This window comes from Salvelinus sp. IW2-2015, linkage group LG15 (genome assembly GCF_002910315.2).
Source record: "Salvelinus sp. IW2-2015 linkage group LG15, ASM291031v2, whole genome shotgun sequence".
Lineage (NCBI taxonomy): Eukaryota > Metazoa > Chordata > Actinopteri > Salmoniformes > Salmonidae > Salvelinus > Salvelinus sp. IW2-2015.
The window spans coordinates 58,938,177-58,964,064 of record NC_036855.1 but is presented as its reverse complement, the minus strand read 5'-3'; the positions used below and the strand labels follow the sequence as shown (position 1 = coordinate 58,964,064).

Sequence of the window (25,888 nt, the reverse complement as noted above, 5' to 3'; positions counted from 1 at the left end):
TGATTTACTTCTTCTTATCAGTGCTTGACTTGGACTGATTCTCAATGTAGCGATTCTATGACAAGGGAGCATTGTATTGTAAGTCTATTCTGAGTGTTATCGATTTGCTTAAGGTATCCTTCCTTCTGAAAGTTACCTGCCTCTCGGGTAGACGGGTGAATGCCCGCCCAGCCTGTGTGAGTGAGGGTGTTGGAATGCATGCACTGTTATCTCAGACCCAGTTGTGGAGCATGGAATTGGCCCTGATCAAAATCACAGGGGGAAAGTATGGACAAATGGTGGGGAATACCCCCCCCCCCACACACACACCAGACAAAGCATTTATCATACTGACCACTACCCCCACACACACCTCAGTTGAACAGTTTGTGTAGGCAACAAGCAACGGCTTAAACAAATTGTCCCGAGATAAGAGCCGCCTCACCCTTATTTATTTAGGGTGAAAGTTTTGTTTGACAGGATGGGTGATAAGAACTAGCTTTTGATTAGTCCTCCTCTAGTTACTCAGGGGTGACATTATAGCCTAGTAGCCTACATTAAATCAACATTATGCTGCGTACAGTAGTATGTTATCAGATCAAGCTCCACTCTGCAGATGTACAAACAGGATATTTTTTTACAAATGGTTTGAGAGACTGGCATTCCATGTTTCCTGTTGGTCAAACGTGGTGTTAATACAAAACATGCATCTCAGGTGTTGACAGGTGTTATTGCTGAAATGATGAATCATAAATCATTGGAGGGTGTTATTGACTGTTTTACCAGGAACATCCAAAGGTGTAGAGGAAATGTTTACCAGCTGTTTTCAAAGTACATGGGAAAAGAGTTGGCATGTCACATCAAACACTTTGCTTTTATGACTAGTGACTCAGACCAGGATTATCCACTTGGCCAAGGACTTGTGGGCCTACACACTGTAATAGGCTATGTTAAAAAACATATTATTGTTCCTTAAAACTGTCCACACTTTTTATTACAACCCTGTAGCATTGGTAACGATAATACTTTTCTGACATTGCAGAGGTTTGACTGTAAATGAAGGATCTTGTCACATGAACCTTTTTGCTGTAGTGTAATGCTTTTGTCGTTGAAATCTCCACCAATTAATGTCTTATACTTTCATTAAGTTGCCATGATGGTAGGGATGAGCATTTTAAATGATTCTACTATTCGAATATGTTMATGTTATTAAATTTTTTCCGGATATCCGGACAGGGTAAATACAAAATATATAAATAAGTTAAAATAAGGAATTTGGTATCGACTCTCAATCAGAATAATGCAATTGCAAATGGCAGAGGTAAACACACTGCTTTTCTCCGTAACTATGGCTAACTGCAGCAGTGAATGACCGAGAGCCTAAAAAACAGCTTATTTTACTAGGCCATCACTGTTGAACAGCCATCTACCAGGTGATGCACAATCACTTACACACTAGGGTTGGGCGGTATCCAGTATTCATACTGTCACATTGTTTCTGTACCGTACCGGGATATACACTGTTAACAAATGTGCATACAAGGTTGCTATTTCTAATAAATAAATATGATTATTAATTTTAAAAAGTGTTTTTACGTACAAAACAATTTAGTCAACTGGAATCTTGATCCAGAAGAGGAGTGAATGTCTCTGCTGTAACCAAGAAGCTTGATCTTTACATCTAGCCGCAAGTTAGCATACCAAATGCATAGCTGGAGCCCTGAGCTTGATATCATTTGACACATCTTCGATTTCTTAAACTTAAGATAAAAAATTCATTTAGAAATATTAGTTATAGATCTGTCATTCTCATTGAAAGCATGTCTAAGAAGCGATAGAACAGACCTATGTTTCCCGTTCTTAAGTAAAAATGTTGAGTTTTTCTTTTGGTTTTGTACACCAGCTTCAAACAGCTGAAAATACAATATATATTTGGTTATTGAGAATATACACTACATGACAAAGTATGTGGACACCTGCTCGTCGAACATTTCATTCCAAAATCATGGGCATTAAGATGGAGTTGGTCCCACCCCTTTGCTGTTGTAACAGCCTCCACTCTTCTGGGAAGGCTTTCCATTAGATGTTGGAACATTACTGCGGGGACTTGCTTCCATTCAGCCACGAGCATTAGTGAGGTCACGCGCTGATGTTGAGTGATTAGGCCTGGCTCGCAGTCCGCGTTCCAATTCATCCCAAAGGTGTTTGATGGGTTTGAGGTCAGGCCAGTCAAGTTCTTCTACACTGATCTAGACAAACCATTTCTGTTTGGACCTCGCTTTGTGCACGGGGGCATTGTCATGCTGAAAAAGGAAAGGGCCTTCCCTAAACTGTTGCCAAAGGTTGGAAGCACAGAATTATCTACAATGTCACATTGTATGCTGTAGCGTTATCTCCCTTCACTGGTACTAAGTGGCCTATCCCAAACAATGAAAAACCGCCCCAGACCATTATTCYTCCTCCACCAAACTTTACAGTTGGCAGTATGCATTGGGACCGGTAGCKTTCTACTGGCATCCGCCAAACTCAGATTCGTCCATTGGACTGCCAGATGGTAAAGCGTGATTAATCACTCCAGAGAACGTGTTTCTACTGCTCCAGAGTCTAATGGCGGCAAGCTTTACATCACTCCAGCTGACATTTGCCATTGTGCATGATGATCTTAGGCTTGTGTGCGGCTGCTCGGCCATGGAAACCCATTTCATGAAGCTCCTGACTAACACTTTTATACACTTTTATACACTTTTTTTGGTTACTACATGATTCCATGTGTATTATTTCCTAGTTTTGATGTCTTCACTATTATTCTACAATGTAGAAAACAGTAAAAATAAAGATAAAGATGGTGTAAAGCTTGTGACTGGTACTGTATATAGTGTATTTCATAGCGGTTTAGATGGTACAATGATTCTCTACACTACACTTGCTTGTTTTGTCACAAACAAAAATTAGGCAAACTATTAAACTTTTTACAACCGGGAAATGTTAGAGCATAGGGCATATGCATCATTAACTTTATATTGTGGTTATAAGTAGTGACGTAGCACTGCCCCAAGCCCCCCCAAAATATAATATATATATATATATATATATATACTATATATATATATTATATATATATATATATATATATAATTTATATAAGATATTTATTATTACAGTATTAAATCATACCGTCGGTATTTTGAAATACCCTCGTGATATAAACGGTTTATCGCCTCGCAGGAAACTAGGCTTATGTTGCGTGTCACTACTTCAGAGAGCGCCTTTTGAACGGTATACCGTTTTTACTTTACCTTCTATAACGGAATTTGAATGTTAGATTTGTTAAATGTGGTACGTCCATTTTTTATAGTTTACTTAGCTACTTGAGTCATCTCTCTCCGCTCTCTTGATGCCGCTTTCCACACAGCACTAGCCCCCGCGCTGTTTGTTGTCCCTGGACCACGAGACACTTGCGTTCAGTCTGCCATGCGTCAATTTTGAGGTGACAACACCATGCTATTTTCACTTTGCTTCTTAAAACCTTTCAGGACTACCCATCCCAGATCCGGGATCATTCTCCGAATACAGTAAAGGAAAGATAAACATCTTGTGAATACCAGCCAACATGTCCGATTTTTAAAAATGTTTTACAGCGAAAACACAAGACATCTATGATCTAATACATCACACATATACCAACAATAAACACAGCCACTATTTTTTCACAGAGAAAGAATAGCTTTCACAAAACCCACAAAATAGAGATAAAATACAATCACACTAACCTTAACTGAACAACTTCATCAGATGACAGTCATATGACACATGTAGTATACAAACATTTATGTTTTGTTCGAAAATGTGCATATTTATAGCCACAAATCGTGGGTTTACATTGGCGCCATGTTCAGAAATGGGCTCCAAAATAGCGAAAGTAATACAGATAGCAACGTGAAATACAGAAATACTCATCATAAACTTTGTGAAGATACATGTTTAAACATATAATTAAAGATACACGAGTTCTTAATGCAACCACTGTGTTAGATTAAAAAAAAACTTTAGTAAAAAGACAGCATGCAATAATCTGAGACAGCGCTCAGCCATTCTCCGCCATGTGGAGTCAACAGAAATACAGAATATACATCATAATATATCCCTTTGGATGATCTTTCATTCAGCAGAATGCAGTGCCAGGAGATCCTAGTTCCACAATAAATCGGTTTTTTGTTTTATAAGATTCCTATACTTCTGTCGATAGAACAATTAGCCAAGCATTTGCTTAGCGTAGTAGCTCAGTGTGTCCAAAGAACTTACGCTCAATGAGACGAAAACTTCAAAAAGTGATAATTACAAATCGAACAAAACTGGTCAAACTAGATTGAGAATCAATCTTCAGGATGTTTTTCTCATATATCCATAATAACGTCCCAACGGAGCATTTCTTCATGTCTCACTCTAATGCATTGCAGACAAGGACATCACATGCGTAGTGAGACTGTCCGTGCCAATGACTCAGATATGCCTGACCAGTCACCATCCATGCTCTCATCCGGTCCCCAAATCAAGCTATACGCTTCATTCCACGTTCTACTGCCTGTTGACATCTAGTGGAAGGCGTATGAAGTGCATACAGATCCATAATAAATATAGGAGAATTGAATAGGCGATATGCCTTTCACAGCGACCCATTTCGAATTTTCACTTCCTGTTTGGAACTTTGCCTTGCCTATAATGCAGTATTCTTTTTACTCACAGATATAATTCAAACAGTTTTAGAAACTTCAGAGTGTTTTCTATCCAATAGTAATAATAATATGCATATCATATGATCTAGGACAGAGTACGAGGCCGTTTAATTTGGGCACCAATTCATCCAAAAGTGAAAATGTCGCCCCCTATCCCTAAGAAGTTTTAATAATTCCACTAGCGTTCTGTAATTACACTATTAGTTTGTTTCTTACATCTGCAAACAGCTAGTTTGTCATTTAGCAGGTTGGGCCTGAATCTTGTTAGCCGCTAACTAGCTAATACATGTACTGAGTCAGAGCAAACATAATTAGCTATACAGCTTGATAATACCAGTGACGGTGTAGACCTAATTCAGCATCTTGTTTGTGCAACAGTATCTTCTAAATCAATGAGGAATACGCAAAGCATGATTATGTAAGCTAAGTGAAGTGGCTAAGAGAACATTCAATGTAGCCAAAGATTATAGAGTCCCCTAGGAAACACAACACTTTGTTTCCTACCCTGTCACAATATCTCCTCCCTGGCATGTTCATTCATTGTAATGTCAAACAACACTGTATTCAAAGTGCCCAGTATTATATTCTAACTATAGAATTAGAATAATCGTTATATTTCCATGATTCCAACAGTTCACCCAAGTGTTTTGCTCTAAATTGCAAGTCAAATTGCAATTTTAACATTTGGTTAAAAATAGAGCCAAGATTGTTTGCCCATATTGTGCAGCACTGTGTGGAAATGATCTCAAATGAGTGTAGGAAATGCAGAAATTGTTATGCTGACAATTATTTTAGGTTGAAGTTGACTTGAACGCTATAAAACAATTAGAATGGAGAAAGACGCATGCATACGTTCTAAGTGATTTCAATGGGTTACCACCCATAAAGCAAATTTAAAACTTATTATTCAAAAACATAAAATACCATCCAATTTTATGGCCATATCGCACAGCCTTAACTCACTCAAGTAATCGAATACTTACTTCTGTTCAGATATTTGGATATCTGATTAACCTTTCCTACATGATGGTAGCCAGAAGCTGTTAGGTTAGCTCAAATCATTTGGAGGCGATTAGGCCTATGACATGGTTCTTCTGCATGTAGGACAGTGAATTTACTGTTTGTGGTAAGACAGGAACCTTTGTTGGTGCATATGTGTGTGTGTGTGCAGGAAAAGGACTAAAATAGTCTATCATGTTCTCGATAGGGCTGTGATGGTCATGGAATTTGACGGTTTTTGGTCAGCTAAATGACCACGGTCACCGTTTTATAACTGTTCGAATACCATTTTTATTCTATTTTAAGGCACTCTGCTTCTGACTGCATGTGCTGCCATAGAATGAATAGAATGGGCATCCTCAAGTCAATGATGGCATGAGTTTCTGTGGTTGCCATGGCGCCATCAGGTAGCCTAGGCAGAGAGCTTCTGTACATTTTGTAAATAATTCATTATTTTATGTAATTTTGTCCCCTACAAACTTTTTGTTTTAAGAATGAATATAGCTAATTAATATGATCAGAATCCACCACAGAGTTTCAAGACTGAAGCCTGCGACTCATTTGTTTGGATAGCTAGCTAATGTTAATGTTAATGCTAATGTTTTGATTCGAATGCCAGCCGGCGTCCGGAGGTTGAGGATGGAGAAGCCTCAAGCAAGACTGCATAGCAGAGGTGTGGAGTGATGAGGATAGTAGGGAGGACTAAGTTACAAGGCTACTTTTGAATTATTATTGAAATGTGGTATGCTTTCTGGTGCTACGTGACTCCCGTAGCTTCATCCAAGTGGGTGCTTCATTTTGGTAGTAGTGAAGGAGTCGCTAGCTAGCTACACCTAATCTGAAGTCCATGAACTGCAGTGGCTGAGCTCAAACTTCATCCAAGTCCTGCTATGGAGAAGCCACACAGACGGCAGGGACGCAAGACGCTTTGATGACGCAGACCAGCTTTGTTTACTCTCCCCCTTTATGACCACCTTCCTCCGATGACCTCTCAAGCCATTAACTTTCCTGACCCTCTCATGACCACCCTTCTCATGAATTATGTTTTTCTAAATGAGTCTTTTTTTGCTTTAAAGTGCATAGATTTTTATATCAATGAATAGCGCTATAAAAGTTGAATAAATTATTATTAATGGGTGGACTGGCTGCCATTGCGAGTGTACCCGCAGGCACAAATCAGGAAGATAAAGCAGGAAGTGTACCCATCAATATGTGCTGTGATTTGTTGATTCAACTGACATTACAAAAAATAAATTCCATTGCTAGAGCCACATCATTTCAATAAACATTCTACATTACAATGAAAATGGTTGTATCCCAGGCAGTCATTGCAAGTGAACCCATAAGTTTACCAGTTAAATTGTCAGGGTTCCAAGCCTGTTCTATTCATACGTGCTTATACGGTAATTGTGCCAGCCCTAATTCTTGTTACAGTTCTGGAAGCTTGTGCAAGGCCTTAGTCATAACACTATCTTCACCTAATATTATTTCAATCATATTTTAAAGGAATTTCTGATGTGCTCTGTCAGAGTAAGTCCGTAGCTTTCATTCATCTTCTGCTTTTGGCCAATAGAGATACTCAGGTTGTGGTGGTTGTAGAATTTACAAGATGTCAGATGTGGAAATGTCTCCTATGTTATTGAACACCAGGGATTTGTTGCCTCTATTGATTGGCTGATGCACTGGGCAGCTTCCCTTTTTGGGTTTGCACTTTGTGGTGAGGCATCCTGACCACAATGGAGGAGTTCCTTCCTTTCTTCTTTAGAGTGGAGAGTGCAGGAGGGGTGATAGCCAAAGCTTGTCCAGGGAAACTCCACTGAATACACTGCTTCAGAGCAGCTATCCAGATGGGGATTCTGTTTTCCACAAATATTAACATTCCATTCAAGTACTTATGAAAGTCAAGTAATCAGTTAGGAAAAGCATTTGCATATTGTATGATGGAAGAGTAGGTTGCTGATTGTCACACAATGTGTGGTACTGTAGGAAGGATTGCAAAGGAAGCCATGGCAAGTCCCACTCCCTAATCAGTAACTGCCTAGTTTCTGTGATAAGATATCCGTCAATGTTCACATAAAGATCATAGCTATATAGTTGTAATGGAGGCCAGAGGATTGAACTCAATGAAACCTTTTCATTCATATGCCTTGCTCTTTTAGGGAAATTAAACCAAAACAAAACCACTTATTTAGGAAAAGTTTATGGCCACCATTCGTCATCCATAAAGGACATGTTAACAAATGATGTGTGCTAGGTACGTCACTGGTTGTATGGTTAACCTTCCACGGCTCTTAATTCATTTGACCCATATTATTTTGATGGTTGATGTGTATTTTGGTCCATCTTTTCCTGTGATGCCCTGATGCCTTTCCTTCCAAATATTTTCCTAGTTCTGCAGCTGCTTTCAGACACTGGAATGCTTCCTGGAATTGGATCTCTGACATCATTCACTTGATCATTTTTGATACCCTTTCCCATGCAAACCATGGCATAGTCCTTTGCATATCTTCTCTTTGGAACATCCAGTCCAGTGTGTTTAGTTCTAGGATGGGGGCGGTGGAAAGCTTTTGGACAGGTTGTTGGAGTGATGAGGAGCTTTACATAATAACTCTTGCTGAGAAAATAGCATTCAGCACTAACTGGGTTTCATTACGTGGAGCAGCGGTGGGGGGTTTTAATAAAACCCTTGTTGTGGAGCAGAGGAAAACAGAGTTGGCAGCACCTGCCAACCTGTCTCTGACCAATCGGCACACCTGTCCACACACTGGGCCAGATGTAGGTTAGGAGCTGACGTGGAGATGACGAAAGCTGGCGGCTAGCCGCCGGCCTAGGGCCTGCCCAGGCCTCCAAGAGCTGATTTATGGAGCAGCTCTGCTAGAAGACCAAGGCCAGGAAGATGGATTAACCTTTTTCCAGTAGAAGAACCACCTGCACTAATCAAGAGAGACCAATGACCATCCTATGGTTGTTTTGGAAACCAGTCAATGATGAATAATGTCTAGAGCATTATGTCTTTGGCCTCTTTCTTTTTCTTATTTTTGTCTCTTAGGTTTTTCATTTGAGCTTGTTTTTATTGAAGCTGTTGTGATGCAACTGTATGCAAATATTTGCTCATCTTACTCTCAGCATACTTTTTGTCTCTTGTCCCAAATTTGCTCAACAGTCACATTTTTCTGTGTATCTTACTACAGGCCACATTTTTTTAAATGGCCCGAGTTAGCTGTGGAATGCTCGCAGCAGTAACCTTCAGCACTGATAGTCTGTGTTGCACTAACAGACTGTGTAAACTCTCAGCAGACCCAGTGATTTAACCTCTATCTTATTCTGGTCATTACTCTACTGTGAAAATACCCTGGCCAACTCATTAACATCTTGAGTCTACGAAAAACAGGTTTTTAGGACACACAGGAGACCTATGTGGAGTATTTGGGAAAAACATTGTTTAATGGTTTGGTTTACAGTTTGGTTTTGGGGGTTTGACATTTGTTTTGTGCATGTACGTTTTACAAGATTTTCGAATGTAATACACTACCGGTCAAAAGTTTTAGAACACCTATTCGTTGAAGGGTTTTTCTTTATTCTTACTGTTTTCTATATTGTAGAATAATAGTGAACACATCAAAACTATGAAAAAACACATATGGAATCATGTAGTAACCAAAAAAGTGTTAAACAAATCTAAATATTTTATATTTGAAATTCTTCAAATGGCCAGCCTTTGCCTTAATGACAGCTTTGCACACTCTTGGCATTCTCTCAACCAGCTTCATGAGGTAGTCACCTGGAATGCCTTTCAATTAACAGGTGTGCCTTGTTAAAAGTTAATTTGTGGAATTTCTTAACTTCTTTGGGTAGGGGGCAGTATTTTCACGTCCGGATGAAAAGCATGCCAAAAGCTAGAATATGCATGTTATTAGTAGAAAACACTCTGAAGTTTCTAAAACTGTTTGAATGATGTCTGTGAGTATAACAGAACTCATCAGGCAGGCAAAAACCTGAGAAAAAATCCAACCAGGAAGTGAGAAACCTGAGGTTGGTCGATTTTCAACTCAGCTCCTATTGAAGATACAGTGGGATATTGGTAATGTTGCACTTCCTAAGGCTAGATGTCAACAGTCGTTAGAACCTTGTCTGATGCCTCTACTGTTTATTGGGGCTGAAGGAGAGAGGAATGAGTCAGGTCTGCCATGACCTGAACATGCTCTGACCATGCGCGTTCACGTGAGAACGAGCTCTGTTCCATCGCAATTCTGAAGACACAGGAATACTCCGGTCGGAACATTATTGAAGAATTATGTTAAAAACATCCTGAAGATTGATTCAATACTTCGTTTGTCATGTTTTTACGGACTGTAATATAACTTTTTTTACTTTTCGTCCGTACTTTCCGCTGGACCTGCCCGCGCGTCATGAGTTTGGAAAGTGTACTGAACGCTAGAACAACAGGGAGGAATTTGGACATAAATGATGGACATTGTCGAACAAAACAAACATTTATTGTGAAACTGGGTTTCCTGTGAGTGCATTCTGATGAAGATCATCAAAGGTAAGTGAATGTTTATAATGTTACTTATGACTTCTGTTGACTGCATAATATGGCGGCTATATTTGTGTCTTGATTGGGCTCTGAGCGCCGACTCAGATTATTGCATGGTTTGCTTTTTTCGTAAAGCTTTTTTGAAATCTGACACAGCGGTTGCTTTAAGGAGAAGTGCATCTAAAATTCCATGCATAACAGTTGTATCTTTTAGCAATGTTTATTATGAGTATTCCTGTAAATTGATGTGGCTCTCTGCAAAATTAAAGGATGTTTTGTGACTTCTGAACGTAAGGCGCCAATGTAAACACAGATTTTTGGATATAAATATGAACTTTACCGAACAAAACATAGATGTATTGTGTAACATGAAGTCCTATGAGTGTCTGATGAAGTCCTATGAGTGTCTGATCTGATGAAGATCATCAAAGGTTAGTGATTAATTTTATCTATATTTCTGCTTTTTGTGAATCCTCTCTTTGGCTGGAAAAATAGCTGTGTTATTCTGTGAATAGGCACTCACCTAACATAATCGTTTGGTTTGCTTTCGTCGTAAAGCCTTTTTGAAATCGGACACTGTGGCTGGATTTACAACAAGTGTATCTTTAAAATGGTGTAAAATACTTGTATGTTTGAGGAATTTTAATTTTGGGATTTCTGTTTTGAATTTGGCACCCTGCAGTTTCACTGGCTGTTGAAGAGGTGGGACGCTACCGTCTCACGTACCCTAGAGAGGTTAATGTGCTTAAGCCAATCAGTTGTGTTGTGACAAGGTAGGGGTGGTATACAGAAGATAGCCCTATTTGGTAAAAGACCAATTCCATATTATGGCAAGAACATCTCCAAATAAGCAAAGCGAGACGATACTCCAAGACATGAAGGTCAGTCAATGCGGAACATTTCAAGAACTTTGAAAGTTTCTTCAAGTGCAGTCGCAAAAACCATCAAGCGCTATGGTGAAACTGGCTCTCATGAGAACCGCCACAGGAATAGAAGACCCAGAGTTACCTCTGCTGCAGAGGATAAGTTCATTAGAGTTACTAGCCTCAGAAATTGCAGCCCAAAAGAAATGCTTCACAGAGTTCAAGTAACCGACACATCTCAACATCAACTGTTCAGAGGAGAATGTGAATCAGGCTTTCGTGGTCAAATTTCTGCAAAGAAACCACTACTAAAGGACACCAATAAGAAGATACTTGCTTGAGCCAAGAAACACGAGCAATTGACATTAGACCGGTGGAAATTTGTCCTTTGGTCTGGAGTCTAAATTTGAGATTTTTGGTTCCAACCACCGTGTCTTTGTGAGATGTAGAGGATGATCTCTGCATGTGTGGTTCCCACCGTGAAGCATGGAGGAGGAGGTGTGATGGTGTGGTCGTGCTTTGCTGGTGACACTGTGATTTATTTAGAATTCAAGGCACACTTAACCAGCATGGCTACCACAGAATTCTGCAGCGATTTTTGTCAATCTAAAAAAAAAACACTTGAGAAATTAATATTTTTCAAAGACACACTAGGCATAGGCCTAAATCAGTATTATTCATTGCTACTGTTAACTCAGGTCCCTGTTCAGTCAACACTTTCAGTGCCAAAATAATGTTTGACTAAGCCTGTTTGAGTCATTTTTTTGCAACCCTTGTTAAACATGGAGTAAATCCCATGTAGGCTAGTGATTGGGCCCATGGTGTTACTAAACAGACCAATAACTTAGTCTTCTCCAGAAAGTGATCAATATTATTCAGCACTTCTATAAACCGAATGTTATTCACTTGTTTATTTTTTGTCATGACGCCCAAGTAGGTTAACAGTGTGGAAAATCTACCAGTTGTTTGGAATTCCTCTGTTTGTTATTACAAGAGGATCCTGAAATTAGCATGTTTCTGTTCTAGGCTGACCTGGCTTGTATTAACCACAGCTGTCCGGCTGCTTTATTGTTATCTAAGGGGTAATATCTGATGGTCTGGACTACTTTTAATTGTTTACAGAGTGCAGCCTCACCAAATGTCAGGAATTCTGTATTTTGTCATCCCATGAGTGGAAAGTTGAGCTTGAAACGTGGAAAGATTCTAAGCATGTGATCTCAATCAGGGAAGGGGCACTTACTGCAGACACTTGATGCGATGTCATGGACAGGGGACGGGCTCCTCAGGGCCCTACTCAGCCCACCACACAGGCCCAGAACCCTCATGAAGATTAACGGCTCCCCTCTGTCTCCAAAGCCCTGACAGAGGTCAACGTGTTAAGGGGCAGCTGACCGCTGGCTTGAGCCGCTGAGGGCAGCAGCCAAATGATACTGGTGATTAGGTGTAGTAGTCCCTCCTATTGGATTCCTGCTCTCTCCCCTCTACATGACCTGCCTGACTCATGGACCACTGCTCCACCATGATCAAACAGAGTATGGTACTTAACGTGTGTGTTTTAGACAGTAGTTTAGGCCTAGTCTTCATGGTACTGTGAGAGGAAATGCTAGGCTGTCATTCATTTTTCTTGTAACACAAGGTTTAGTGACTGTTTTATTGCTGGTCACAATTTAAATTACCAACATGGCTATTATGGCATGTTCTGTGAGCCAGTGGTTTCCTGAAATCTCTGTTCCAGTTTAGATCTGGGGAGAGCACTCGGCATTGCCACTCTCCACTTGGCTGAGATGTTTACAGAAACAAGAATCATGGGGATAAAAAGTGTCTTGTGGAAAGAGATCTGTCTATTTTTTTTTGTTTATTTTACCCCCCAATTTCATGGTATCCAATTAGTAGTAGTTACTGTCTTGTCTCATCGCTGCAACTCCCGTACGGACTCGGGAGAGGCGAAGGTCGAGAGCCATGCGTCCTCCGAAACACAACCCAACCAAGCCGCACTGCTTCTTTGCACAACGCACATCCAGCCCGGAAGCGAGCCACACCAATGTGTCGGAGGAAACACCGTACACCTAGCGACCTGGTCAGCGTGCACTGCGCCCGGCCCGCCACAGGAGTCGCTAGTGCGCGATGAGACGGCCAAACCCTCCCTAACCCGGACGACGCTGGGCCAACTGTGCGTCGCCCCATGAGCCTCCCGGCTGCGACAGAGTCTGGGCTCGAACCCAGAATCTCTGTGTGCACAGCTAGCACTCTCGATGCAGTGCCTTAGACCACTGCGCCACCCGGGAGGCCCAGATCCGTCTATTTTTAAGGCAACAGTGCCATGATGTACAGTAGACTGTCTTGTCAGCAAATTATCTTAATGTCACTTTTACACATCAATACAGTGCCTTGCAAAACTATTCATCCCCCTTGGCATTTTTCCTATTTTGTTGCATTACAACCTGTAATTTAAATTGATTTTTATTTGGATTTAATGTAATGAACATACACAAAATAGTCCAAATTGGTGAAATGAAAAAAAAAATATGTTTAAAAGAATTATACAAAATAAAAACCGGAAAAGTGGTGCGTGCATATGTATTCATCCCCTTTGCTATGAAGCAGCTAAATAAGATCTGGTGCAACCAACTACCTTCAGAAGTCTTATTATTATTCGATTGCACACAGGTGGACTTCATTTAAGTGTCACATGATCTCAGTGTGTATATGTACGCCTGTTCTGAAAGGCCCCAGAGTCTGCAATACCACTAAGCAAGGGGCACCACCAAGCAAGCGACACCATGAAGACCAAGGAGCTCTCCAAACAGGTCGGGGACAAAGTTGTGGAGAAGTACAGATCAGGGTTGGGTTATAAAAAAAATATCAAACTTTGAACATCCCACAGAGCGCCATTTAAATCCATTATTAAAAAATGTAAAGAATATGTCACCACAACAAACCTGCCAAGAGATTGCCACCCACCAAAACTCACGGACCAGGCAAGGAGAGAATTAATCAGAGGTGCAACAAAGAGACCAAAGATAACCCTGAAGGAGCTGCAAAGCTCCACAGCAGAGATTGGAGTATCTGTCCATAGGACCAGGGGCACGACAAGGTTCTTTGCACTCTGGGAGGGCGACTGTGTGAAGTTGTCAACTGTGATGGAGAGGTCTTTGAGCAGGCATGCCTTCCCTGGGAGGAAGAACAGTTCTGTCTTGAGGTGGTGGGCCGACGTCCAAGTTGAGATATCTGCCAGACATGCAGAGATGCGTGTCGCCACCTGGGTGTAAGAAGGGGGAAAAAGAGAAAAGTAGTTGAGTGTCATCCGCATAACAATGTTAAGGGAGACCATGTGAGGATATGACGGAGCCGAGTGACTTGGTGTATTTCGAGAAGAGATGGCCTAGAACCGAGCCCTCGGGATACCAGTAGTGAGAGTACGTGGTGCAGACACCGATCCTCTTCACTTCACCTGGAAGGAGTAGCCTGCCAGGTAGGATGCAATCCAAGAGTGTGCACAGCCCTGAGAGGGTGGAGAGGATGATCTTATGGTTCATGGTGTCTAAGGCAGCGGCTAGATCTAGGGGGATAAGAACAGAGGAGAGCGAGCCAGCTTTGGCAGTAAGGAGAACCTCTGTGACACGAGAATAGCATTCTCGGTTGAGTAACCCGTCTTGAAGATTGACTGGTTAGGGTCATGAAGATCGTTCTGAGAGACATAAGAAAGTTGGTCAGAAACAGCACGGTCAAGTGTTTTGGAAAGATAAAGAAGGGATACAGGTCTATAGTTTGACGTCAGATGAGTCGAGTGTTGGTTTTTTGAGGGGAGCAACTCGGGCCATTTTGAAGTCAGAGGGGACGCAGCCAGTGGTCAGGGAAGTGAGGAATGGGAGGTCTCCAGAGATGGTCTGGAAATGGATGGAGGGGATGGGGTCGAGCGGGCAAGTTGTCGGGCGGCCAGACCTCACTAGTCGCAGGATGGCATCTGGCGAGAGGGGAGAAAGAGGTCAAGGCGTAGGGTAGTTCTGTGTGAGTGAGACCAGTGGACTCAATAGGCTGAGTGGTTAAAAAGGTTGACAACATCCGCTACTCATTGAAAGGGGTTGAGGGTGGAGGATTTGAGGGAGGAGAAGGTGGGAAAAGAGTTTCCTTGTGTTAGAGGCAGAAGCTTGACATTTAGTGGTAGAAGTGGCTTTAGCAGCAGGTGCAGAGGTAGAGAGGAGTAGGTGAAAGCATGATAGGTCCTCCGCAAGTTTAGTTTTCCTCTGTTTTCGCTCAGCTGACAGGATTCCTGTTCTGTAAGCTCGCAATGAGTCACTCAGCCACGGAGCAGGAGGGGATGGCGGAGCCGGCCGGGAAAGAAACAAGACAGTGCGAGTCATAGGATGCTGAAAGGGAAGAGAGTAGGGTCGAAGAGGCAGAATCAGGAGACACAAGGAAGAAGGATTTAGCTGAAGGGAAGTGCAAAGTGGTGTACTGAACATCATTGAGATGTTGAACTATACTGAACAAAAATATAAACGCAACATGTAAAATGAGCTGAAATAAAAGATCTCAGAAATTCTCCATACACACAAAAAGCTTATTTCTCTCAAATGTTGTGCACAAATGTATTTTACAGTGACTTTGGAAAGTATTCAGACCCCTTGACCTTTTCCACATATTGTTAGATTACAGCCTTATTCTAAAATGTTCCTGATCAATCTACACACTACCCAATAATTACAAAGCAAAAACTGGAATGGTTTTTGGTACCCTTTCCCAGATCTGTGCTTGGACATAATCCTGTCTCGGAGCTCTACGGACAATTCCTTCCATCTCATGGCTTGGTTTTTGCTCTGACATGCACTGTCAACTGTGTGACCGTTTATATAGACAGGTTTTGAGGAAGCATGCAATTGGCATGCTGACTTCAGTAATGACCACCAGAGCTGTTGCCAGAGAATTGAATGATAATGTTGCCACCATAAACTGCCTCCAACGTCGTTTTAAGAGAATTTGGCAGTACGTCCAACCGGCCCCATAACTACAGAGCATGTGTAACCACGCCAACCCTGGACCGCCACATCCGGCTTCTTCACCTGCGGGATTGTCTGAGACCAGCCACCCGGACAGCTGATGAAACTGAGGAGTATTTCTCTCTCATAATGCAATTTTGTTGGAAGAAACTAATTCTGATTGGCTGGGCCTGGCTCCCAAGTGGGTGGGTATAGGCTACACCCCTGCCCAGTCATGTGAAATCCATAGATTGGGGCTTAATTTCTTTATTTCAATTGACTGATTTCCTTATGAACTGTAAGTCAATAAAACCTTTAGCATATTGCGTTTATATTTGTGCTGAATGGACCTATTTAATCTATCTACCAATCAAAATCCAGCGCAATAGGCTTCGCGCAGCAATCATCCTCTTGTCATTCTTGATAGTTTTCCTTCCATCTCTGTTGAGAAGAAACCTATGTGCTAAATGTATGTGTGACAGAGCTTAAACTAAATGTAAATGAAGTCATTGTGTCAAACGGCACGTTGGAAAGGAAAGCATTTTTAGATGGTCTTGGCATCTTTTAAGTTTCTTTGATTATTTTTCAATTTCTTAGCTTTCCAGATTGTTCTTTCAAATCCTCTTCAATCGCCACCTTAAATAGGTTGCAGTTTGTTGTAACTCATTACATTTTGATGACAAGTAATTACATCAAATTTTTCAAAACTCCCTATGACAATTGTAAGTCTGCCATTGTGACAGTGACCCTGTGTTCTTTTTCATGACAAGTAGGCTCTTAAAATAGACCAGACAACACTTTGAATCTATGCAGTCCATGCTGTGGCATTGTCTGTTCAACCATGCATTGAATACCGAACTGATAATAAAGAGATGACAGTGTTCAGCAGATCAGCCTTGTACTGCATCTCTCTCTGCCACCACAATCTATTGATCTGACCTCTTGTTTGCAGATATTTCCCTGGGCTGTCTAATTGGTGACCTACCTGACAGATGCTGGGGTTGAGGAGGGTTCTCTCTCCCTTTTTCCTTTTATTCCTCATCCTCCTCTCCTTGAATCATGCTGTCAGAGTGGATCACTCCCAAATGGATGGCCTTTCCACTTCTGTAATTTGCTGTGTTAGCTGTCCGGGTTCAGTTTCTCGCACTTAATCTTTGGCCACTTTCTCTGTGAAACATCTTGATTTAATCCAACCCTGTAAATTATTTATTGGCCGTGACTGATTCCAGATCTGTTGATGCATTTCACCTTCATTATTTTAACCTCTGCGTGTTTGTTTCTCACGTCGATGGCAGTGTCACATTTGAATTCAATTTCGCTGTCAATTAACTCATTTACACTCCCTGCACATTGGTTCTGGATGCTTTCAAGTTTTTTTTTTCAATGGCGACTTGGCTACATTAGGGCTTTGGCTCCATGCGCACTGATTTGGAAATGGGCCTATTTATTTATTGCGGCATCTGCTAGTGCAGATGCAAATAATAGGCTAAGTTTGTAAACATATCTGTTTTGTCTTCCCCTTAGTGTGGGTTGGCAATTGGCTTGTAGGATTGCTTCACCATTTACATTTGAAGTTATAATGTGGGATTTTCACAATGAGGCCCTTTATCTACTCGCCCAGAGTCAGATACCAACTCGTGGATACCAATTTTTGTGTCTATGTGCATGCTAGCAGATACCCATAGACTTCCAGTCATTGCGCTAACACTAGTTAGCATTGGCTCGCAAAACTACCTCTAACTTCCTTCATACTGGACACAGAGACATATTAAAATGGTATCCATGAGTTCATCTGACTCTGAGGATGTAGATAAAGGGCATTATTGCCAAAATCCAGAAGTATCTCTTTAACATGGCAATCTTGGGTTATTTGTTAGCACTCAGGAGCAACACAATCCCTCATACATTACCACTGGAGAAGCATAGGATGAATGTTCTGCGTTATGACCCTGTAGTGCTACTCCTCTGTGCTTTCCTCTTGTGGTTGAAGTGTTCCTACAGAATGAAGAGAAAGATGGAAAATGTAAGGAGAATCATCACAGGACCTGAAAGAATGCACCAAACCGATTTGTGCCAATTAGGAAGTCTGGAAATGTGATCAAACATCAAAATGATTTGTGTGTCCTCGAATGCCCCCTTCACCTCTACTGTTTGGAAAAATAGTTTTATTAGGGCCATTCACAACCAGTATGTCCTTTTAACAATGTGAAAAGCTGACCTTTATTGTGTAAAGCGTCCATTCCACAGAACATTATCTTGACCCATGCATAATTCACCGTACACAATGCATCTGTCTGTTAACTAGAGGAGCTTATCTCTTCCCTCTTCCTGTTGGTGGTATAGGCCCTAGAGCTCTGTTATGAATTCCATAATATTGTAGATATTATTCAGGCTACTCCTTAGGTGGAGGACACTTTGACATCAGATCCGTGCCATGCCAGGTTTCCCTGCCATTGATTGCCATTGTTTGGTTTCGTTTCCAGGTGCAGGAGAAGGATGTGGGAAGATCATCCAGCGCTTCCCCAAAAAGGACTGGGAGGGCACAGTGTTTCCCCAGGGGGTGGAGATGGTGAGTACATAACATTTAACTGAAACTGACTTATTCATGCACCTTGTGTGATAGCTGTGGTAGTGAGTTGCTTACTTCCCCTTAACCTCTCTACCTCAGTCTGCATGTTTGATGGGTGCGAGTTTAATACTGCAAGCAAAGATTGAAGATAGCTCTGGTTTCTCATTGCAGAACTTGAGTTGACCTAAAGGACACATGGGGCTCTGCCTGACAGAACAAAAATGTAGAGGTTTGCATAATTTCCTGTTGTGACTGTAAGCACCATTTTAGTGGTTATTTTGTCTGCAGACGGAAAATGGGCTTGTTAAGCTACGGTGCTCCAACCAATCATGCTGTTGGAGCGCTCTGTTCACTCAGGGAGCCCTCTCTAGTAGCTCTTCTGGAACTTTCTGGAGATTAATGTGTCATTTGTACAGGTTGTGCAGTGTTCCCCTGGTTAATCTTCTCACGGTGCCGACTTGCCGGAACAGTTTTGACCAATTTTTTTTGTTGTTGAAATCCTGTGAAGTGCACTGTAAAATGTTATTTTGCCATATCGTACTGACAAGAACCCCAGGAGTGGAGCAACAGTTGAGACGTCTTCCTATGTTCCCAGGACGCATGTTCTTCTGGAGGGTGCAGAGCAAATATTGGCATTTCCTGTATCAACAAATGCATAATGATTGTTTATTCAAGAGTTTGTTTCAACACTTTCAGCTTCCACTAATTGGGACATTCTTACCCACCTCCCAGAATCCTCAGCTATGTCCAGCCTGTTATCGCTCTCTCTGCTGGGTGTCCCAATCTTCCTTTTTTGGTTGCATTAGGGAGTTGCATCTCTCGCTCTCCCTTTGGTCACTCTCATTATCTTTCTCCAGCCCCCTCTTCTCCGAGGGTGACTTAGGGGGGTCCTTGACTCGAGACATGGGGCCTGTTACCATTGTGCACAAATCATTGCACTCATTGTGACCAAATATTTGCTTATCTGGGTCTGGAGAGATCTGGAAATCAATATCCAGGGCAGCAGTAAACTCACTGGCCCAGGCAGCCTCCCACAGTTCAACAGTGTTCTTTCTCCTGACAGCGCATGGCCAATGGGGCCTGCCCGCCTGTGTGTTTGTTTATTTGTTTGTTTACTTGGACATACTAAATGATTTAAATTAGGATGCTTTTGGCCCACAGTCAACAGTGAGGAGAGCGAGGCGCCTCTTGACTGTCCCGCGAAGACCCTAATTACCCGATAATTGACAGATTCCAGGAACTACTTAAGCATTTAGTTAGAACAAGCAAAATCAGCACAATTTCTTAAAGATGCGATCGCTGCATCATTTTGAAAATTTGTTTACGTTCACATATGCACTTCTCCCCTCATGGAGGCTAAACTACTCTGCCTTTTTTAATGCCAAATGGATACACATGGACATTTATTTTTCCTCTGTTATACAGTATGTTCTAGTTCAATTTCATTTTCTCTCTCTCCTCAACAGCCCACTGGATTTTGTTACATTTAGCACTCAATGCTTTCAGTTTGTGGGTTATGTTACTCAATGTCCACATTTTTGGCATAGCCCTCATTTTGGGACGAGTAGTGCTGAGCGATTTAAAAAAATAAAAAAAATATAAATATATATATATATATATACACTGCTCAAAAAAATAAAGGGAACACTTAAACAACACAATGTAACTCCAAGTCAATCACACTTCTGTGAAATCAAACTGTCCACTTAGGAAGCAATAAATTTCACATGCTGTTGTGCAAATGGAATAGACAACAGATGGAAATTATAGGCAATTAGCAAGACACCCCCAATAAAGGAGTGGTTCTGCAGGTGGTGACCACAGACCACTTCTCAGTTCCTATGCTTCCTGGCTGATGTTTTGGTCACTTTTGAATGCTGGCGGTGCTTTCACTCTAGTGGTAGCATGAGACGGAGTCTACAACCCACACAAGTGGCTCAGGTAGTGCAGCTCATCCAGGATGGCACATCAATGCGAGCTGTGGCAAGAATGTTTGCTGTGTCTGTCAGCGTAGTGTCCAGAGCATGGAGCTGCTACCAGGAGACAGGTCAGTACATCAGGAGACGTGGAGGAGGCCGTAGGAGGGCAACAACCCAGCAGCAGGACCGCTACCTCCGCCTTTGTGCAAGGAGGAGCACTGCCAGAGCCCTGCAAAATGACCTCCAGCAGGCCACAAATGTGCATGTGTCTTCCATCCCTCTCCCTACTTGGAGTAGGGTAACGCTGTTTCGGGGGTGGCTGTTGTCGTTGTGTTCCTGGTTCGAGCCCAGGTAGGAGCGAGGAGAGGGATGGAAGCTATACTGTTACACTGGCAATACTAAAGTACCTATAAGAACATCCAATAGTCAAAGGTTAATGAAATACAAATGGTATAGAGAGAAATAGTCCTATATTTCCTATAATAACTACAACCTAAAACTTCTTACTTGGGAATATTGAAGACTCATGTTAAAAGGAACCACCAGCTTTCATATGTTCTCATGTTCTGAGCAAGGAACTTAGCTTTTTTACATGGCACATATTGCACTTTTACTTTCTTCTCCAACACTGTGTTTTTGCATTATTTAAACCAAATTGAACATGTTTCATTATTTGAGACTAAATTGATTTTATTTATGTATTATGTTAAGTTAAAATAAGTGTTCAGTATTGTTGTAATTTTCAAAAAATKTTGGTCCTCCAATAATCGGTATCAGCGTAGAAAAATCATAAAATCGGTTGACCTCTAGTAAGAAGTTAATTGACCCCCATAAACGTTACGGACATATACCAGAAGCTGTGCCAGGCCCACCACGTCTGTTGACTCATCCAGCTGTAATGCATGCAGTAATTATTTGAAAACATCTCCTGCCATGTCACTGTTGCGTCATGAAACGGTGTTTGTTTGATGGCATTGTCTGTGTAGTTTTTTTGGTGTTTTCCCCCAGCATTGTCTCAGCCAAAGCCGCGGCAGCAGGAAGAGTTAAGTCCTCCGCAATAGTATGGGGTTTGTCTGTCCTAGCCACTCGGTAGCTCACCATATAAGACGCTTCTAGCCCCTTCTTATTAATGGTATCTGTTGCTTTTATACATGTCCTACTACTCGAAACTTGTCTTCGTTTTCGCTCAAACTCCTGTGGTTTATTTTGGAAGTTGGCATGTTTTGTTTCTAAATGTCTATGCAAGAGTGAAGGTTTCATCCAGTTGTGAGATACTTTTACACATATAACACACTGTGGCTGAGGAAAGGCACTACTCCTAATATAAGTGAACCATAAATCAATATAGTTCTCATCATATTTGCGCCTCTTCGATGGTCCAACATCCCTGTCTGTTCGTGCTTTCCCGGGTAAGGGGGCAGTAGCTCTTCGGCTGCATCAGATTCACAACTGTCAGTGTCCATGCTAGCTGGGCTAACAACAAATGTAGAATTCTTGATGCTAGCATTGGATGTGCTCGTGGAAGCAGAACAACTTGTGTCGTCGACAGGTGCAGTTGTAGTACTGCTGGTAGTAGCAGTACTACCAGTAGAGCTGGTATGTGTCTATGGATGCAGGCCTTAATTTATTTAACAATTTAATCAATTTTAGAGCAAACAGAATGAGCAGCAGCTACGTTTGGCTACATACGGACCGTTAGTGGAATTCCCGCAAGAGTAACTTTTAATGTGATTGGATATTAATTATTTGACTAGGCTACTTTTATTTGACATTGTTGTCAACACTAGATGGTTTAATTTTATTTTTGGCAGTGAAACGAGGCTAATCAGGCAGGGGTAGAAAAATGTATAGCCCCATTGTAAAATCTAAATGGACTGGTTGAAAATGACACTTATATAAAAATACCTTTTTTTTTWATATATATTTTAAAAAATGAATCACATTTTTATTTGGCCTACCCCAGACCGCATTGCGCGTACCACTGCGGGTACCCCAGTTTGGGAATACCTGGCCTAGATCATCTGACATTCAAGAGAGAGGAAAAAACATTTTCTGACATTTCTGACAAACATTTGCTGCTTTGGTGAGACTAGCTCTGTCTACGTTGTTCTCTTGCTTTGTGTAAATATAACATTTATTTAAATAGGCTATAGGAATATAGGCAATTTACTCAATGTCTACCATGCACTGTCCTGCTGTGTGCTGCCTGTTCCAGTTCTGATCAGAGTACTTGTTCAATACAGTGATTTTTACTTATCCATTCGGACAACTGAAATCTACTTTCTGGTTGTCCCACAATTGTTTTACTTTGCCACGACAAGGCCTTAATGTCAAGCCCTGCTCACCTCAGTGCTGAGTGACTCCACACTTTGATTTGCCCTGGTGAATGAGGTTTCCTGCTAGCTGTTAGCTTGGCTGGGTTATACCTAGTCCCTATTTGGTTTGAGTAGAAAAACAGGATGATGGAATTAGCCTTTGGTCAAAGGATTTTTTTTTTCTTACTTCAGAAATGGAAACTTTGTTTGATTTAGGCTAGGCCTAGTCATGCAAACCTCATGTAGCATTGACATTCTAGTCAGAATAAATAGACCTCACTCTGTATGCCTACAAGTCATTCTTGTTTTTCTCTTGACATTAAAGTAGACGTTACAATCCTGTCCATTTTTTTATGCAGTCAGGTGGTTTCTTGGTAAGCCCAGGCACATTCCTCCTGGCTTAGGTGAAAGTGAACTAGGGAGATTTGGTAGCATTACTAAGATGCTCTCTAGTCTCTCAGTGCTAAGCTGAAGCTTTCTCCGGTACCAACTCGTCTTGTCTAGAGAAGCGCTTTGCATTTCAGAGTAATCATGCATCACAACAGCCGTCTGAGTTTGATAGCACAGTCAGTCAGTCTCATCCAGGCCTTTCAAGAGGTCCAGTGAAATAGACCAGACCGTAACGAACCAGACCGGCAGGTGGAGGAGCCCGTGAGCAGCCTACCTGTTTGTTGCATAATCTATGTCAATGTTGTGGAAGCCAGGATGGATTGAGAGAGGAGCCTATTTTCTTTCAGTGGGAATGGGAAATATTTGTAAACCTCAGTGATTTCCGTTAATGGTTCGATGTTCCTTTTCAAGGAAAAACAGAGACCTGTATGGATGCAGCAATATACTGCCTACATCTTTTTGTTGGCAGATGTACGCTTAAAGGTTATGAACAGCCGGTCTTGTTTTTCATGAAATTGGATGAAACTTGTATGACAAATGACTGCTTTTACATTGAAAAAATGTTTGATCTTAAAATGAATTGTCCCCTCCCCCATGTCAAACACTTGGATTCAGGAGGTGGGATTATTAAGTGGATAGGCTGACTCATTTTAATACTCCAATGGTAACATGATATTCTCTTACCAAATTTAAATAAGGTCCCACAGTTGACAGTGTATATCAGGGCAAAAACCAGCTCAGACAGGATTGTGTCGAGGCACTGATCTGGGGAAGGGTACTAAAACATTTCTGCAGCTTTGAAGGTCCACAAGAACCCAGTGGCCTCCATCATTCTTAAATGGAAGAAGTTTGGAACCACCAAGACTCTTCCTAGAGCTGGCCGCCCGGCCAAACTGAGCAGTTGGGGGAGAAGGGCCTTGGTCAAGGAAGTGACCAAGAACCCGATGGTCACTCTGACAGAGCTCTAGAGTTCCTCTGTGGAGATGGGAGAACCTTCCAGAAGGACAACCATCTCTGCAGCACTCCACTAATCAGGCCTTTATGGTAGAGTGGCCAGACGGAAGCCTCTCCTCAGTAAAGGCACATGGCAGCCTGCTTGTAGCTGTGATACCTGAAATCAATTATCTTGTTATACAACGGGTGGGTCGAATGCTGATTGGCTAAAACCGCATTGCAGCCGGTGTCTATTCCACAAGTTACCACCGGCTAAATCTATTACGTTAAATTGCCTATTTACTCTGTTTCATCTGACTGCGCAATCCACTATCTCATCAGCCCAGCCAAGCAATTTATAAACTTGATCTCCACTATAAAAGCCTCTAGACATTATCTAACATTTCTTTTAGACTAACAATTTGTTTTCAACAGCGGAGATTTGTATAAACCTTGCTCTGTCTCCGACATTTTCAACTGGGTTTCAATATTCAAATTTGATCTCCGGCTGTCCCATAGTAGTGAAGGAGTTGGGACGAGACAGATAGGCAGGCAGCGTTTCTCATCCAGTCTAAATCATGAATCAGCTGGTATCATTTTTATGGATATATACAAAGAAATGTCAATTGAAATAAGGTAAAAGGTGTAGCTAGTTTGCAGTCTTTCCAGCTTCAGTTTGAAGTGATTGTTTTAGCTGTGTTGTTGGCTAGCTCCTCCGAACAACAGACGATTAGGTACATTTTCTATGCAAGACAAAATCACGCTTCATTAGCTCTTAAGGAGGTATCCAAATAAATGTTACTAGAAAAAACAGCTTAAGCAAATGCAGCTACATTGCAGTTATTCTGGCTTTTTGACCATCACTAAGTTAGCCATAGTTGGCTAGCTAGCAAGCAAGGGATAAGAATGTTGCCAGCCAGTATGGCAATGGAACATTTTAGAACAAACGACTAGATCTCATCCATAGATACTGAACATAAAGACTGAATGACTGGGTCGTGTCTCTGGCAACCGAACCGATAGAACGAACAACCAGCCGGCTTGGGTAGCAACCCTAGATTTGTGTCAGGACTATATCTTGTGGTAGTATGAAAAATTCATAAAAATTTAGTTTTTAATGAAAATATGTCAATCGTTATTTGAATATGTTTATAATCTGTTGTATAAAAGTGATAATGCCCTCGAAGCCGGTGTTTGGAGGATATATTGGCACGGTTTGCCAGCACTCGTCTTCGTCTTGGGCCTAACACCCGTGACAGTATATCCTCCAAACACTAGCTTTTCTGGCATTATTACTTAATTGTAGTTCGCCACGGTATGCTGCTACAGGTACGACTGCTAGCATGATCACCGACAACGATGAGGAGGAAGTCAGAGACCTGACCATGTAGTGCAAGGACAACAACCTCTCCCTCAATTTGATCAAGACAAAGGAGATGATTGTGGACTACAGGAAAAGGAGGACCAAGCATGCCCACATTCTCATTGACAAGGCTATAGTGGAGCAGGTTGAGAGCTTCAAGTTGCTTGGTGTCCACATCACCAACAAACTAACATGGTCCAAGCACACCAAGACAGTTGTGAAGAGGGCACGACAAAACCTATTCCCCCTCCAGGAGACTGAAAAGATTTGGCATGGGTCTTCGGATCTTCAAAATCTTTAACAGCTGCACCA

The 25,888-nt window shown here is 41.6% G+C and overlaps 1 protein-coding gene across 1 annotated transcript in view; it reads left to right on the top strand.

Annotated features, from left to right (window-relative positions):
* The window catches only part of LOC111974426 (myotubularin-related protein 13), a 166,033-nt gene that overhangs the window by 14,043 nt on the left and 126,102 nt on the right, over positions 1–25,888 (top strand). Inside the window, 1 exon segment of the mRNA XM_070447304.1 lies at positions 18,571–18,656. Within this exon segment, the coding sequence (XP_070303405.1) occupies positions 18,571–18,656 (86 nt within the window).